Source organism: Phalacrocorax aristotelis, chromosome 1, assembly GCF_949628215.1.
Source record: "Phalacrocorax aristotelis chromosome 1, bGulAri2.1, whole genome shotgun sequence".
Lineage (NCBI taxonomy): Eukaryota > Metazoa > Chordata > Aves > Suliformes > Phalacrocoracidae > Phalacrocorax > Phalacrocorax aristotelis.
The window spans coordinates 92,139,047-92,156,146 of NC_134276.1; the positions used below are offsets into that span (position 1 = coordinate 92,139,047).

The window sequence follows — 17,100 nt, forward strand, 5'->3', positions numbered from 1 at the left end:
GCCACAAATAAGAGAGTAGCTAGTTCTAAACTCTTCTATCAAAGTTATAGTTTAATCCAATCTTGTATCTGCCATAAATTAGCATGTATGCATTAAAATGTTAGCTACTTTGAGCACAGTTTTGCTGTAATTGCAACTCTAGAGCTCTGGTGACAAGTATGAACATCAAAATATCTTGCATGGAGGAACACTTACTAATTTATTGATTTCCTTTAAATGTGAGCACTGGTGCAATTTAAGTGAGGTTAACATTCATAGGTTAACTAATCTCATTGACAAAACTAGATACAAGCATTTAGGGAGAAGAATGCTGTACTCTTTTAAATGCAAGACTGAGGACAATGAAAATTAGTTCCTCACTACTTACTCTTCCACCCAACATGTGAAAGGGCAAATTGATTGCTGTGGCAGGGAACTACAGCTCTTCCACTGCCACAGAAAACCTTTCCTGAATAAACTGTTCTGTTTAAGTGCTGTTAATTATGAGATTGGGGTTTATGTTCTTTCTGTTGCCACTGCCACCAGCAGTAAACTCTCCCTCCCCCACCTGAAAAAGCTTTACATAAATGCATTTCAAAAGCATGAAATCCATTTTGTACAAGTTAATAGGTCTGATTATTAAAGTGTTAGTGCTTAAAGGACCACACGTCTCATCCCATTCTTGAATCTTGAATCAGCATATACAAGAATTTCATTTGCCAACAAAAATATTTTACAGTCCTGCATCGCGAAATTCTAATATCAGCACTTTTAGTATGCTTAGTGAGGGGGTGAGAATGTACTTATTCCAGTGACATAACTATGAGATATCATTAAGTATGTGTCAAAATCCATGGGATTTAATTTACATTCAAAACATGATAATGAGGTACATTATAAAAATTGCAAAGATAAACAGCTAAACTTTAGACAATGCCAGAATAACACCAACTAAGAACATTAATTCAGATACAATGCATGTAATTACACCAATACTTTAATTCTCTGACACATACTGTTTTCCAGCAGAGGAGAGGCTTGTGGTGTGAGTCTGTACGACCTCTACTTCATTTATGGAAAAGAATGGGAAGATTTGTGGTGAATTAAGGAAATCAGAGAGAAAAAAAGGAGGCTAAGAGAAAAATGCCTCAGAGAACTAAATAATCTACAAAGTTGTCAAGCAATGCTATGTGAGTAATTAATGCTTTTAAAGAAGCCAGGTAATTTTACCTTTTCTTCCTGTGCCACAGACTAAACAAGGAGTGTGAGTCAGTATTGAATTGCTGCTTGCACAGTGAGTGCTATCCATATCCTGTACTGAATTAGGCAGGGTTCAGCCTAAACCAAGGCTACCATTAAAGCAGCTTTAATTCAAGAACCTTCGAAAATTTTGAGTGCTTAACGTTGCAACCTTGCTAATAACTTTTCAAAGCCACCTTAATCTGAGTACAAATTATTTCTGCTTCCACCAAATACCTTTTCTGTAGAAAATGATTTTTACATTTGCTGAAAAAATCTATATTGGAACACATAAATAGCAGGCAGTGCTGGAAGTTACTCATGAAAAGCGATGACAGAAGACCAACCCAGTATAAATAGGTGGAAGATTAAGGAAACCTACATCATTAAAAAAGCAATTCAACAGTCCTGACAGTATATATTCACTGTTTTATGACTTATTGTACACACAGTGAACCAGAAATTAACTTCACAGGTCATTCAATTAACTGAAATACAGAATGTAATGAAAAAAGTAAATTGCAATTAAAGAGGGACTAGAAATGAAATACTCGCTACTCTACAAGTAGTTACTGTTTTCCTCACAGACATATTTTATAATATAATTGTCAAAGCTATGACTCAAGGAACATCATAATCTTTATTTAAAGAGTTATCTTGTTCCAGTAAATCTGATAGAAATTGGCAGTTTTAAGTGTCTTTGATGTGAACAGTTAAAAGAAATAGACACAGAGTACACTTCTATGTCAGAAGTTTGGCCTAAACAGAATCATTTCACACTATTTATACTTCTGTCAGTGGTACGTAAAACAAGTACTAGTTCTTCTCCTTGATAATGCCAATGCCAGCATTCATTCTGCAATACTTTACATGCAATTACAAAAAATCTAGAAACCCAAAACCTCTAGTGTTTTGTTGTTTCAAGTGCTTTGCTTCTTAAAATGTGGAGTAAGTTTCCCTAAAACTGCAGCTGAAGTCATACAAAATGAGTAAACGCAGTTATTGCAGACTGATTTTTGTTCCATCATCCATTCAGTGTGCAGATGACATGTTTCAGTTCCCAACAATAATAGTGCTGAATTAGCCAAGAAAAATGCCCAGAGTAAAAAACTTTATTTCTGCCCACTTTCATTATCGTAATATTTTTAAGTCACCTTGAGTTTACCTCTTTCAGTGTTTTACCACTGTTTAGGAGAACTGATCTTTTTTTAAAAAAAGCATAGATACTGAAGACAAAAATATCTCTTAAATGTTTTTGTTCAGGAAAGAAGAAAGAAAACTAAATAATTCTTAAATATGTATTAATTTCTAAAGTAGCGATAAGTGCATTCATGTGCTCCTGTGAATGGAGATCTGCTGGGGATTTTTAAGTAATTTAGAGGAAACTTTGTAAAAGTAGGAACATAATACTCCAAGTATAGTGACTAAATAGAGATGAAAAACCAAGAAATTCACTGTAGAGGTCACCTACACACATCTTAACTTTGTAAGGAAACTTTTTTCTGTTAAAGAGGTTATTGAGTGCTGTATGTTTGGAAAAGCTCTAAACACAAAGTTTACTATCTCTGCCCAGTCAGAAACAATTGCAGTAGATACTTAATGTAATCAATAAGCCACTATTACGGTTTCTGGGAACTCTTAATCATCACGTTCACAGATACTTTATTAGCCGTTATAAAACCAGAAACCACATCAAGCTCTGGTTGATATGGTAGTCACCTTACTAGTTTGGTCTCCCACTCCAAAAGCAGCTGAACCACACATGGGAGGCTGCTTGCTGATTATTTTCTGCTTCAGGATTCCACAGGGTAGAAAATGATACTGTGGTATCAGTGAAGGTCTGAATACTCTTTAGGAAACTGAGTGTAAAATATCCCCTTCAAACTTTCTATGCTGGGGAAAAGGATTCTATAGTACATTTTTCTAAAAAAGAAGTGTTGGGAGGCATAAGCCTTCTTAACAATGTATCTTCTGCTCCAAAACAATATGAAGTCACTCATTCTACATGAATTTTGGCAGAGAAACTGAGTGGGAAAGTTCTATATTGCCATGTCTTCTTTTCTTCACAATGGAAAAATTTTAAAGGGCCCTCTTTACAACGTGACTCTTACCTTTTCTAGAAAACGTTCTTTTTTTTTTTTAATTGACAAAAATTCTGAAAGCAAAAATCAAAATAAAGGAGTTTTAAAACATGTTAAATTATGCCATTAATTAGGCACCAAAATTTACATTTTCTTTCAATGTGGATTACTCTTCAAGAGGTAGAAAAAACTTAATGTCAAAAGCAATATTCCCATCACAATATGCAAAAATTTTCTAGCTGGGAACATTACATTTTTCCTGGCTATGCTGTCACAGAACAGAACAAATGCCATTTGCCAAGTTCTTTCACTGATTTTAAACAGAGCGCATCAAGGACAAGTGTGCAACAGGGGAAGCATAACCCATTACACAGTAATGGATATTGCTAAAGGTTGCTTCATTACCTTTACTGGATGAGTGGCTGGTTTTTCCTTATATAAATGACACCCTTTAGACAAAACCTCTTCCACATTCGGCTGTTTAGCCTGCACTGCTGCTTCAGTTTCCTGAAAAATAAAAAACACATGCAGTGCAGATTAACTGTAGCATAAGCAATAAGACTGAAAAGTCCTAGAGCTCCATAGGAAGCTATAAAACACCAGTAGATTAGTTTCTGCTCAGGATTGGTTTCTGGGAAAACTTATGGTTAGTAGAAGCTAAAGACAAAGAGGGTCACCAGAGAAAACAAAAGCAAAGAGTGTTGGAAAACAGTAATGCTAGCAAAATAAACAGCGATAGGTCCCTTTATCCTGAAGGTTTCAATAAAACGATTACAAAGCTAACACAAAATCATACTATGAAAGACAGGCATGAGAAATCTCATTTAAGCAGCTCTGTCCTTTTGTCTGTGTTACATTACCAGTGGATTAAAAGTGCACTGGTTAACATTTTGTTCATACAGTACGTAGCATTAAAATCGTAACGTGAGATGCAACAATGATACTGAATTTAGGAAGATAAAAAACATTAATAGCAAATTACTATTACTAGTAGTAAACTAGTACTTATCTGGAAAAACATTTATACTAATGAATTAAAACCAAAAGCACAGTAGCACTAACAGTTCCTAAAGGTACAGTAGGGCAATGACACCCTACTGAATTAGCAACAGCATACTCTCTAAAAGTTTTCTTTTTTAAGCTGGAAAGCTGTAATTCATGTGCTAACAAAATGCAACTCCAGGAAGCCGTTCCCAACATACAGCAGCTTAATTTCATCAGGCACTGACTAAATATGTAATAGGGAAAGTAATGGGGAAAGCACTACCTGTAGATAATTGAGAGCCCCCCCCCCAAAAAAAAAAAATCACTGAGAAGTGTAAAAGCAAAGATAAAGTACTCCTGGAGTTCCAGCATTCATATTAGTTTTATTTTTCAAGTAATATAAACAACAAAAAAAATTTCTTACAGTCATCCCAGATGTTAAAATTAGCTTGTTGGTTTGTTTTTTTGTTTTCCTCTCTCCACTCTTCTCTCACCTATTTTATAGCTTAATTACCTTGTCCTAACCAATATTGCAGACTATCCACTGACTCCAACTTGATTTTCTGTCCACAGTCTCAGCTATCATTAGCGTGACAGCAGACAAGATTGCATGCCAGGCTTGTCACTATCTGATCCAACACATCATTTCATTGGTGGAAATCTGTTATTCTTTGCTCTGCAATAAACTTGTTCAAATGCATGTAATTTTAAGTTTCAGAAAGGGGCCATTTGGATCTTCTGTTTCAGCTCAACATAGAAAACCTGTCTACACTGCTACCTGAAATTTTACTTGCAAAACTTTATTTTCAGTAAAAATAAAAAGTGTTGATAAATTCACTATCAACTCCCATTTTTCCTTTCAAATATTGTTTATCAATAGCAAATGAAGTTACTTAAAGCTTGTCTGATTTCTTGCATGGATACCTGAAACATGTTTGCATTTAGTTGCTTTTAATTATGCATTTCAATATTAATGCGATATAACTATAAGGTTTCATAGACAATAAGCACTGAAAAACAATGCACAGCAAAATCGTGATATTAGGGGGTGGCAGTTTATTAACCTGTTGATCAAATCCTCATTAAAGTCCTATTTTCATTCTATTTCAATATGAGGTTAGCTTTCTACTTCCCTACTCACAATATAAAGGAAAAATAATCATCAAGGAGTGTTAATGAAGAAGGTATTTTCTGCCTATCTTGATGAAAAGGTGGGCATCCTAATATTTGTTTAGTTGGTTTTTTTTGTTTTGTTTTTTTTAAACTAAGCCATCTGCAGTATTTTGTCAATATTTTGTGTTGTGTTATTCTAGACATCTCAAATGCTTATAAGAGCACCAAGTATCATAAAAAAATTCTGTAGCAGGAAAAAATGTTACAACTCTCTGCAGAGTCCAAGAATGTCAAGACCACTCACTGTCGGTGCACCTACACCACTGGTTTAACCTGAGGTGGACTTGTCTTTGAAGTGGATCTCTCAATCTTCCCCATTCACTATGCTTTTGTTTCCACCATGGACTGCTCTGGGAGCACAGAAATTGGTTTCTTTTGGGCTGTAGCCAGCGTGGAACGTGTGCTCTAGGAGGGCACCTAACACTGCGCCCAGTCCCAAGGGCACCCCCAGCCCTGCCTGCCCCTGCCCAACTCCCCAGGGCTCCCCCCGACCTGCCCAGGGCCCAGGACCCCACATCAGCCCCCCAGGGACGTCAGCCCCTGCCCCAGTGACGCTGCAGCAGGGCTGGTCTCCAGCTCCCCACAGCCCTGCCCCGCCATGGGTGCTGCTGAGCTGGGCCCACCTATAGGCCCATATCCCAGCCTGGCCTCGGCCCATCCCCAGGGAGGTGCCCAGCGCCCAGGGTTGAGGCTGCCCCGGTGCCCCCAGCTGTCCTGGCTGGGGGTGGGATGGGCCTGGGCTGCCAGGCCCTGCCCTGAAGGGCCTCAAGGCCCCCTCCAATGGCCCTGGCCCACAGGGAGCCACCGGCCCTCCAGCGTCCCAGCAGCTCTATCAACGATTGAACAAGCCTGAGGACTTACGGGTCCTTCCCAGGTCATCTTCACCACTTCCCCTAATATTTTCTATACATAAGGAAAAGCAGAGGTTTCTTCAGGTGGATCTTTTAAGCTTTGTCCTGTATTTGATCTGACTAGGTTTGTACTAATAGTCATTAACAAGAGCAGTTAAGCTCCACCACCAGGAACTGAAAATTCAAACCCAGAAGAACCCGGCTAGGGAAGGTGCTCCAGAATAATTAAAAGGGCTATTCATAACACGAGTCACTACTCAAATCCTGTAGCAGTAAAAAAATTTAGCTGCTTAGTATTTATTTGTACTGTACCTTCTATATTTAAAGTTGAATCATGATTTACCATATACATACATATAAACAGGGTAATTTCCCTTTTAAAATTAAGAGGCAAAGAAAAAAAAAGCAAAATTAATGACTGAAGGTACCAACCATGTGACTCCACATTCTGCAGAAAAGAAAACATTTAGCAATCCTTTTCACAGTAATTATTTTATGCTAATACTAGTATACACAACACAGAAAAACTAAGATATGCCATTTCTGCATATTACATAAACATTTGAAAAAGTATTCTTTATGGATTCAAAAGGTATTTGTTCTTTATGGGTAGAATACAGGTATAATTTGCCATAGCAGGTAACAGAAACATAATGTATCTAGCTGTTAAATCACCAATTCCTCCTGCTCTACAATTTTCTGGAGTTACATGAACTACTCTTGTGTAGTCTGATCTTTCAAAATCAATGGCCTTGACCTAAACTGAAATGCATTGTGCAAGTCTATCTGATATAGCATGATGCTTCATTTGAGATTTATGTGGAAATAACAATAGAGATAAGAGTCATGGGGAAAAAGAGGTTCTCAATATCTTGTCATTCAGTTGGACACTGCTGAGATGAATATCTTATTTGCTAGAGCAGCAACTATTTTTTGATTGTGGCACATTAATTCCAACATCATCTAAAAACATCAAAAAACGATTTTAAATAAGTGCACACCTGGCATAAAATTGCTAGCAGAATCTTTGAGGGAGCTCTTTGCCCAGTTCTCTGCCTGATTGGATAGCCCCTTGATGAATTCCGCCCAGTGAGCAAGTTTCCAGCAATTTCAAATCCATTTGCTAGGCGACACCCCATTAATATGGGTTGACAGGCAAGAGAGTAGTTTCAGGATACTGCTCCATCATTCAGTTCCCAAAGAGAACAAAAAGATAACGACCTTAACATGGCCTCCCATGGTTTGCTCACAACAAAGAGACTGCAGTTATTGGCTAGCCTGTGTAGGATCCAGGAGAATAGACCCAGAGCAGGGACTGACATCTGATCTTGATCACACAGGCCAGGCTACTACTAAAGCTAGTAGGAGTTGTTCATGCTCACATCCATCAGTCTTTAGAGAATACCAAAGTCATAGCTTTTTAAAAGTCCTGATTCAAGATCATTGACTCTTGTGCCACACTCACTTTTCTTGCTGTGGGAAGGCACAGCACTATCTCTGGGAGACAGAGCTGACTAGTAGAATGGCACAATTTATGAACTGCCTGTGAAAGGAATTGTAATGCTAGTTCTGGGCTGGGTGATGAATATGCTAATTAACCTTTTTCACACATATGCTAAATTAAAATACATCATAATTGTAAACTGCTGTTTCTCAAACACGTATAAACAACAAGAATCAAACAGAGGCCACCTTTTTTCCATGACATACCATCTATGAATTTTCAGTGGTGTTAAAATGGTACATCCGAACTGATGAGAGCCTACTGCTGAATAAGCCACATTGGCTTCTGCATTTTCAACAACGTGTCGGTTCAACCTGCTAAACGCATTTAAAGGCTGAAAAAGTGGCAGGGACTTGTCTACAGCCCCATCTGGATTATGAAAGTCTGTTGTTATAGTTCAGAACTTAGAAAATTCGTACTCTCTAGCTGAAACCAATATATTGACTAAACCTCTGGTGTGTATGCCAATGGAAGAGAAAGTCTGATGGCTTGGCATATGTTATTTCAAGAGGTGGTAACTATCCTAGCAGAAACAGACAGGCTGTTTGAAATACGCTGCACATATACTAGGAGGCACAGCCAGCTATCTATAAAAGTATCTGCAGCATTTCAGACTGTGTATTGGTCTATATTAAGAACCACAAGCACCGATTCACCTTCTCTGGTGAAAATAGTGTAACTTTTGGGATCAATTTCCCAATGAGATGATGTCCATGGGATATTTTCTGCAGGGACAGTAGGAGAAGTTCAGGGTGATTAAACCTGCATTTTCATGGTGAAGTGCAATGCAAAAATAGAAACTTAATTACAACCTTCAGATAAAAAACCCCATAACTTTGAAATTAATATAATGAGTTGTTTTAAAAGTCAAGATCTCTTTTTATCAAGATGGTACATTAAATGAAGATTAAGGGAGAGAATTTATTCACAGGAAAACAGAGGCAGTAAGCAATGTCCCTTCACTTTACTGATAGAGACAAGGGAGTGAGGTTTAACCAGCAAATATACCAAACCTAAAACCTAAAATAATTTGGAGGCCTGTAATTTCAAAAATACTTCTTTGAAATAATCAGATATAAATCCTCATATATATTCAGCTCGATAACAGAAAATTACATTTAATGATGTTTTTCTTGTCTTTTAGATGAGAGACAGTATAACACGTAACCAGAAATCTCTGAGGTGGATTTTTTTTTATTCATGTGCATGAGAAGCTCCAGCGAGGTTCATTGAAATATTTACACCTATCTTTCAGGTTATTATTCTCAGATATTTTATGGAAAAAAGTTATAAATAAATGGTGGGGTTCCTAGTGCCTCATTTTTGCCTCACAAGTAAAGAAAGGGAAGTGGATAGAAAATCTGAATATATTCCTATCTTCAAGAATTCTGGTTCTAAGTAAGTGACCTCATTCTTCCTTTTGACTCAGCTCTGCACATTCCCATTCATGGAGCAGACTAACAAGCTAAACCACCACAAAGAAGAATGGTCAGATGAGACTTAATTAAAATACATCAAAGTTCAGCTACACCACAGTGAGCATTGGATCTTGATGCTAGGTCAGGTAGTACAGTCAATGGCATTCTCAGTATTCACTTTAGATATTTATACAGTATTATTAAACATACTATTAACAGTTCTGTGGCCATATTGAGGTGGGACCTAATCCACCAGGGAAAAAACGCTGTTGCCAGTATTTAAACTTTCTGAAAAAAGACTTTAATCAATCTTGATAAAATTCAAGGAGAGACAAGCTTGTACCTCTGTTCTTTTCTACATAACAGATGAAAAGGTTTGATAACTTCCTGAGTATTTTACTTATCTCTGTATAGAAAGAACATGCTCTGTGAACATCTAAGTTGCAGAATTTTGGTTCACTTTCCTGTCTTAGGGTTTTATGAAAAAAAAAACAAAAAACAAACAAACAAAAAAACCAAAACCAACCAACCAACCCACCCACCCAAAAAAACCCCAATCAAATAAATTTAAAGACCATTCCATTAATGGCCTAGATAGAAGCTTAGTGTAAAACTGCTTTTTCGCTAAAAATATTCTGGAACTAGTGGACAAGTAATTTGATTCATCTGCCTCTAAATATGCTATTTTAATCAGTAAATAAAATAACCATTTTCCCCCCCATTACCTTAAATCACTGTTCTTTTAAATGTGTGAGACCCAAAGTACAAACCCAAGGCAGCGTTAGAAGCTTTCTTAATGGGGAAAAGAATATTGTGAGATTCCTCCAGCTTTTTAAAGTAAAGCATGCAAAAGACAGTCATCTTCTTTTAACGAGAGGCTGTAAAATTGATTCAAGTATAGGTCTTGACCTATGTGAACTATTTTTGAGATACTTTAGAGGAGAAACAATTATTTTACAGAAAAGAGCACTACACAAATAACCTCTTCCTTCTAAAAAGTGCAACATACATTTTAGAGTTCATAACCCTTTCTAAACCTATGAGTACAGCCTTTGTGCCGTTTGTAAAACATGCAGATGCTGTGTCTATTAAGAACTGGTGGTGATTTTCATCATTCCGCTCCCGGCAATATCTCTTATTCCTGGTACTGGAAAAGGGAAGGAAAGAAAAGAAAAAGGAAATCCTCTGCATTGAAGTGGAACTAAGAAGGTCCCACAATTTAAGCCATGCATGCAAAGTGCCTGAAATAGCAATCCCCACCACTTTGCAGAGTGAAAGGATGTCTTTTCCAAAGCACATTCTCCTGTTGGCTATCAGAAACCTGTGAGCTTCCTCTGTACATCTAAAGGAGATGAAATATACTAATTTTTTCACCACACAGAGAAATCAGTATCTATCCGTTGCAGCTGTCTGTCCTGAAAAGGAAATTTCCTGGAGGTACTGAAGATAGATGAATTTATTAGCTCTAAAGACATGACCTGCAGATATGGCGTATGAAAAAAAGTTGGCTACGGTGGTCATGTACTGATAAAGCACAGTTAATCATCCAGTTGGACTGTGAAAAGGCCCAGTAAGAAGACTTTTTTGAGATTGGATATGATTCAGAATATTTTATTTTGAGGCTGGACAGGACACAGGATGAAGCAGCTGCTCCTGTTCCACCTAGACTACAGATCCTGTCTTACTTCTGGTACGTAACATAAGAGAGAGTAACAAATCCAGGAGAACTGACACAGAAGAAGGAAATTTGGCACAAAAACATAACAAGAAATTCTTGTGAGAAAATAAGGCAAGTCCCAATAATTTACCAAGCTCTTTTAGTTACTTACTCTTTTAGATGCTGAAGAATAACAGCTTAAGAGGAAGAACAGTTACTTATATTGACAGTTACAGCTACAGACTACCACCATAAGCATCTTGACTGACAAATGAAATTTAGTGATAATTATAATAGTATTGAGTCATAAAAATTGTTTATTTCTTCTTGTAAACAGGAAAAAGAAATCATAATATCTTCTCTCTCAGTACAAAAATAATTTAACTTGGGAGAGAGGCATTTATTTATTTATTTTACCATCTAATTCTTGGTTGCTTATTCTTCTCTCTCTTAGGACAGGGCTTATGTGTAAATTTTTCTTCTTTTCAAGTTTAGTAAATAATTATTTTCAGAGGAGTTTCTGGCTACAAAAGAAAATTAGAAAAAAATCAAAATCTATTACAGTTCTAACATCAGTTTGTTGATTGTAATATGTTTTCAGATACGCCCATCTTCTCGTATTAATCTTTAATGCATCATTTAAAGGAATATTTATGAAGATATATTTCTGCAGTTTGTCTTCCAATAGTTACAGTGGCATATATTACTGGAAAAAATTGTAAAGACTGCTCCAGTATGTTACTTCAGCAGCGGAAACAGGGGTAGATTTCAGTAAATTAAATTTATGTTCTTATATTTTGGAAAATATGCACTTTGCTTGTTTCCAACTACCTGGTTTGCAACTGCAAATGGCTAAGTTATATCCACACTCTGTGTGGTGGCACTTTGGTGTTTTTTTTTAATTTCCGTGAGCAAGTATGTTATCAGAAGTTTATCTTTTTAAAATCTCACCCATTCATTTCACTCTGAATAAAGAAAAATCTAATTAGAAAGTAGAGGAATGAAAGAACTAGTAAGCAAATACTACCCAGTAGTGTCCTGTGTTAAACAATAGCCACACTCAGAATTACATGGATGTACTGCTTGAGGATATGGTTTAGTGGTAGACTTGGCAGTGATAGGTAAGTGGTTGGACTCGATGATCTTAAGGGTCTTTTCCTTAACGATTCTATGATTCTGTGGTTCTTTACTGCTTTTAGTTGGGATGAAGTTGATTTTCTTCACAGCAGCCCATATGTCTTTATGTTTTACGTTTATGATGAAAACAGTGTCGATAATACAGAGATGTTTTAGCTATTGTTTAGCAGCGCTTGCACAGAGTCAAGGTCTTTTCTGTTTCTCATGCTGTCCCACCAGCAAGTAGGCTGGGGGTGCACAAGAAGTTGGGATGGGATATAGCGGGGACAGCTGACCCTAACTGACCAAAGGGATATACCACACCAAATGGTGTCATGCTCAGCAATAAAAGCTGCGGTGAAGAAGGAAGGGGGTACAGTCGGAATGATGGCGTGATGGAGCCCTGCTTTCCTAGAGATGGCTGAACACCTGCCTGCCGATGCAAAGTAGTGAATGAATTCCTTGTTTTGCTTTGCTTGTGTGGGCAGGTTTGCTTTACCTATTAAACTGTCTTTATCTCAGCCCATGAGTTTCTCACTTTTGCCCTTATGATTCTCTCCCCCATCCCACTGTGGGGGAAGCAAGCGAGCAGCTGTGAGAGACTGAGATGCCTACCAGGGTCATCCCACAGCAATAGTTTAGAAAGAAATCCCACTTGCCAATAATCATCCTTCACTGCAGAATTTGTAATATCTAACAGGTTGACTCTCTTTACAAGAGTATCTCACAAGAGTTAAGCTTTACAGCACTATGTGAAATATCTCAAAGCTACATTTACTTGGAAATTTAACACAAAATCCGAAACAGGACTGAGTGTTTTCCACATTCACTAACTTTAGTGTGAGAAGGAACTAAGATTCTTTTGATTTTTACTCAAAAAAATCAATCAAAAAATAAATCAGTTTTTACTCAAATATCAGTCAAAATAACATCGAGCTTATTCAAATGTCCATCAGGTAACAAAAATTCATATAGCTACCAATGTACAAAAAACTGCAAAGAGATACGGTCCCTGCCTTTAATATTTACTACAGAGAAATTAATTCAATGCAACTTAAGCCAAAGCTAACAGGACTTTGTGCAGATATAAGCAGTCATTTGTATGGGGTCTTCTTCAGATTCCAGTACTTAAATTGTATGTGATCAGCAGAGCAAAATATATAAACTTACAGAAGAGGAGTTACTGTTTAATAAATAACATGCTATTATCAAGAAGAAGGGTGTCCAGGAGCTTTCAATAATTTTGAAGAAGTTTTTCTGCTAAGAAAAGAGTATATGAAGAAGAACACAAAGAGCAAATATATTAGAAAACTGTGTTTTCTGAATAGGAGAGGAAATGTCCTGTCTCTGAAAACCTATCTACACTGAAGCAAGCTATAGTTTTGCTATTGACTTCACTAGAGCCTTGGTAAACTGCTCTGTCAGTTTCCTCCTGCAGATATATGCTTTTTTATATTAACCACATTTTTCTCTGAGCTGTTTTTAATAGTACAGGGAGGAAGTCAAAAGGCAAAGCTGAGGTACAACGTCACTAACTTCCGAGCAACTTACTCAAGCTTCTAGAAAGGTTATGCTTTCAAGAACGAAATCACATCTTAATTTACTAGTCATCTATTATTTCCCAGAAAAATACTCCCACACATCAAATACTTGATCACCTTTCAAAAAAGTCTTTCCTTTCTTCCTCTCCTGACACGCTGCGACACAGATAGGTTTTGCAATCCATCCTTAAGGCTGCAAAGTCTGTTACAGACTAAAAAATTTACAAGGACTACTCATTGGGAAAGTCTTGCCACATTTTCACAATCCATTTGCAGCTAACATCATTTAATATTCTTGCACTTGGAATAGATTTTTTTAGAAGACGTTTAGATACAGACTGTTTAAAATCTAAATGATCAAAGCTCACAAAGAAAACATTGAGCAGGTTGCTCCTCAAAGTCCCTTAAAAAGATTTCTGGAAAGAGCGATAATTGATTTATGCACAGAATATCAAGCTGTAGGTTCTAAGAGTTCATTAAATTGACATTTACTACAGACCTTAACAACGCCTTGAAAACAGGAGTAGTTTGCATAATCAAACAATATTTTATCATCAGAAGCTTTCACAGTTCAATCTTTTGCCAAATCAGACACAGATGTCAGGATACATTGAGTTAAATCTCTGGCGTATGTAGGTGCTCATGTGGATCAGCTACATTACCTCTCATTGCATATAAAAACTACTAATTTAAAAGAATGTTAGCAAAACGAAAAAGTAAAAGAACCAATAAAGAGTTGAAATCTGACTTATCTGGCCTAGCTTGTCAAGCAGAAACTGACAAATGAAGGCTGATGGAAGGAAAAATACAGCAATGTCCAGTCCACACTTTCTGTCTCTCATGTGGGTGAATTTTCTTTTATTTGCCTACAATTAGGTTTGCTACTCCTCAGCTATGCTCTTCTCTTATATTCTAACTGGAGGTTGTCAAGTATACAATGAAGTGATTGACAACAGTTGACAGCTTTCCTATTGTCTTTCAAAGCTTACCAAGGACAAAATCCAAATACAAGTTATTTTTAAGAATAAAGATTTATTTATTTTTTTTAAGGATGGCCTACTTTTATCTGTCAAGAATGAACACAATATGCTATTTTAAATATATGGCATGTGACCACCATGGAAAGTAAACGGGTATAAATACTACATCCAGAGACAGTTTGAAACTTTTTTAGCAGCATAGGGAAAAATCAAGGTTGTGTAAACCTTGGAAAAGAGGACTCAAGTATAGAGGAGTATAGGAGAGGTGAGTGATGACCCAGGAGGTAAGGAGGGATTAAAGGGAAAAGACTGGGAAACTGTGTAAGCAGAGAGAAAGGACCAGTGAGATTGCAGGAGGATTTGGAGGCAACGTGGCGGGAAAACAAAGCGGCTTTTATTATTGTCTGGAGAAGAAGATTTAGAAGGGCCAGCAGAATTTCAGTGAAATACTGAATTCAGACTGATATTTATTATATGCAGTGCTAATTACTTGTTTACTTGGAGTCTGTTAGGAATACAGGGTAGCTCATCATATGTGAAGCATAAGCGATATAAACCTAACCTGGTACTACTTATTTTCTCTGAAGACAACTAGAAATCCTATAATTAAAATTGTCTTTGATTCTATGCCATAGATAGCCCTGTTTCTTTGTAAAATAATGATTTTTCAATTAAATTCTGTAGAAATGGCATATTAACCTCACAATCTTAGCAATGTTACCTGATTAAAAAACCCCAAAGTACCACAATACTTATTAAGTTCCAAAAGTTGACTGTAGTTTGTCTCACATTCTTGGTTTTCTGGACTACCACTAGTCAAAACTCAGAATTAAAGGACATAAATGGTTAGCAAGATTTAAATATTTTCCAGGGATTGTTTTATCCACTAAAAAGTTACCGTTCAATAAATTTTGCAGCATTCTTCCTCTTTCAATATTCTGTCTTTGAACTAGGGATTCACTAAATAAAATTCCACTGCCTCGGAAAGTTGAAATGTTTTCTATGGAAGAACACTTACTTGAAAATGTCATTAACTGAAGATTGCTATTGGTAATAAAAGGTATTAAAAGTACCAGCTCCTACTTTTCTTGGTTAACTAAGGTGGATTTCTCCGGATTGCACTTCTGGAGACCAAAGAGAAAAAAGAAATCTGTAAACTTCACTTTTATATGCTTGACTTAATAAAAATACTGACCCATAGATTTCAAACACTAAATACCAAAGCAAATAAACCATAGTAACAGCTAAAAAATAGCAGCAGCTAAAACCATATTAACACTAGCCTATCCGTAAGCTTTTCTTCTCTCTACCTTACTGGAAAATATACTTTCCATTCTTTACATATTTCAGTTTCTAAAAATGATTTTAGCTAATGATTTCTTGTTGAATATGTGACAACACAATAGAACTTCCTTACCATGTGTGTATGCACACATGTACATATTGGATATAAATGGTTCTTTTTTTGACTGTAAAAAACCCCCTTAACTCCCACCTAAATTTTTTTTCTAAAGCCTTAGCACTCCTCAGATGTTACATGGGCTACATTTAAAAAGTGCAATCTGACTGTAACAGATTGCAGAATGTTAATTTTATCTTAGTCATAGTTGCAGTCGGTTGTGATAGGAAAGCTTTTACTTCTGATCTATCTTATCCAGTCATTTTGATTTTTATGTATTTAAGAAAGCGCTATTATTCTAGCTCTGTTAGACTGAACCCTGACTTCTAAATCCAACAGTTCTTTTAAGCCTTCTGGGATTCTTCCTGTAAGCAAAATGTCTGGGAATACCTAATAAAAATCCTCAATGACTTGTGGTCCTATCATACCTAGAACTGGGATTAAACAGGACTATGAGGAAGTAAATATTTAGAGGAAAAGAAAATTGAGAGAAATGAAGAGAAAAAGTTAGTTAGACTTTCTGAAGATATTTTCTTAATCTGTGAAACAACTAGCGAAGCATCACTTGTTACCCTCCCTTCCAGGATTCCCCTTATTCTTTTTCTTGCAGGTGAAGTAAACAAATCTCAGCAGAACAGTCAGTACGAGGAAATAAATGTCAGTACTTGAACAATTTCTTTTAGCCACAATTCTAGAGCTCCACAGACTGTTGATGCTGTAGGCAAAGCTGTTTCAAAGTGTAAAGTATAGGTCTATATCCACAAGTTCAGAATAACATATCCCTAAAAGGTTTAAGTATATTAAATTTGGATGGCTGGATCAGAATAAATACATTTCAAAGTGCTCATGTACGTCCTTAAATATTCCATTAAGGAGGCAATGCAGAACTGACTATACCTTCAGTTATAGCAACATTTGCCACCTACTTAGACTCTGATTAGCTGACTTAGCCAAAATAACTTTGTGATTAAAGGTAACCACATTATTATCAGGACCACAAAAATAATTGCTTTGACCACAACAATAATTGCTTTTTGAGCTAATGCTAATTAGATACTCTATATTTGCTTCCTTGTCTGAATTAGAACAACAGTACTGATGGTTAGCAAACAGAGTTAAGGAAAAAGCTTGATTACTGTCTATTAATGCAGTATTGGAGCGCTCTCTAGTTTGGAAAA

The 17,100-nt window shown here is 36.6% G+C and overlaps 1 protein-coding gene across 11 annotated transcripts in view; it reads right to left on the reverse strand.

Moving 5' to 3' along the window:
* DMD (dystrophin) overlaps positions 1–17,100 on the reverse strand; it is a 1,138,094-nt gene that overhangs the window by 374,184 nt on the left and 746,810 nt on the right. For all 11 annotated transcript variants that reach the window (XM_075097793.1, XM_075097785.1, XM_075097765.1 and 8 more), the window contains one exon: positions 3,705–3,806. In XM_075097793.1, the coding sequence (XP_074953894.1) occupies positions 3,705–3,806 (102 nt within the window). The remainder of the gene's footprint in view (positions 1–3,704; positions 3,807–17,100) is intronic.